The sequence below is a fragment of the Chrysochloris asiatica genome, unplaced genomic scaffold, assembly GCF_000296735.1.
Source record: "Chrysochloris asiatica unplaced genomic scaffold, ChrAsi1.0 scaffold00035, whole genome shotgun sequence".
Taxonomy (NCBI): Eukaryota; Metazoa; Chordata; class Mammalia; order Afrosoricida; family Chrysochloridae; genus Chrysochloris; species Chrysochloris asiatica.
Window position 1 is genome coordinate 11,694,752 of NW_006408553.1, and position 1,511 is coordinate 11,696,262.

At 37.1% G+C, this 1,511-nt stretch overlaps 1 protein-coding gene across 1 annotated transcript in view; it reads right to left on the bottom strand.

Annotated features, from left to right (window-relative positions):
* The window catches only part of LOC102833997 (disintegrin and metalloproteinase domain-containing protein 5-like), a 229,701-nt gene that overhangs the window by 143,277 nt on the left and 84,913 nt on the right, over nucleotides 1-1,511 (bottom strand). The window contains exon 12 of the mRNA XM_006859993.1: nucleotides 959-1,157. Coding sequence (XP_006860055.1) covers nucleotides 959-1,157 — 199 coding nt within the window. The remainder of the gene's footprint in view (nucleotides 1-958; nucleotides 1,158-1,511) is intronic.

Consider the following 1,511-nt stretch of genomic DNA (forward strand, 5'->3'; position numbering starts at 1 on the left):
ATAAGCAAAACAAAAGAATCACATGTTTTTATCAATTAATGTAGAAAAGGCATTTTACAAAATCCAATGCGCATTCTTAATAAAAAATGCTAAAAAAAAAAAAAAACGGATAGGCGTGAAATTCCTCAACATAATTTTTGGCATATACCAAACACACACACACACACACACAGAAATAATGAAATAATGAAAAACATTAGTCTCAATGGAGACAAACTGATAGCATTCCCCTGTGAACAGGAACCCGACGATGATGCTTTTGTACCACCACTTCTATTCAATATTATATTGGAAGGCCTAGTTAGAGCAATAAGGCAAGAAAGGAAATAAACGGCATCCTACACTGTAATGCTGGTGTAGTGTTGTAGGATAAATACTGGACTGATAACCACATGGTTGGCAGTTCAACCTATAAGCCCACCCTCGGAAACAGGGTGGTTATGAGTAAAATCAGACTCGATGGCACTTAGCAACAACACTCTGGACACAGCCCAATTGTTTATTAGCCCAATTTTCTTTAACTAAAATCCTCTTAAATCATTTAAGTCTACACTAAATTCCTCACTCCCCAAATCTATATAATCATCTGAGAAGTTGTATTTCTACTTGAGTTTTATTCCTTATGTGAAATAAATTTTTTCTGTAAATTCAGAGGTTTTTGTTTGCTTTTTTGTTCAGAATTAAGAGAGATGTGATTTCCTTTAACATTACTATACACTAGAAATCCTGGTGTGGCACTGTTGGATAAGCACTGGACTGTTAACCACAACGTCATCAGCCACTCCTAGAAAAACCTATATAGCATCATTGCGGGTCAGAGCTGACTCAACAGCACTTAACAACAACAACAAAATACCGTAGGCAAGTTTCACTCATTAATAAGTTATGTTTACCTTTTTATCCTATCAAGCTAAAATCAGAATTGAGATACTAAGAAAAAAAAAAGTATAGTCATTACCTCCTCCAATTAATGCCTGGCACTGCCTGTCAAATGATCGGCATTTTCCTTGATAACAGAAAGCATCACCTGAGTCACAATACTGTCCATTGCGTGCGAAAGTGTCAGGCACACAACTTCCAGAAGTACCATTACAATATTCAGTAAAATCACATTCTTTATCAACCGATGGCCTGCATACTACATCAGCTGGTTTTATCTAGGAGGGAAACGAAAATAAGAAAAGATCACATATCAGTAATACTTATGTTTTCTTTTTTGAGATACTAAATTGGCATCTGTTTTCTCTAAGTTGCTAACAGCAATAAGAAAATTAAGCCTTATTGTTAACTACTTAGAGATTTGTTGTTGTTGTTAGGTGCCATTGAGTCGGTACCAACTCATAGTGACCCCATGCACTGCAGAACGAAACAATATCCGATCCTGGGCCAACCTCACTACCGCTGGTACACTTGAGTCCATCAATGCTGCCACCTGGCCCAATCCATCTCATTGGGAATCTTCCTCTTTTTCTCTGACCCTCCATCTTACCAAGCATGATATCCTTCTCCAA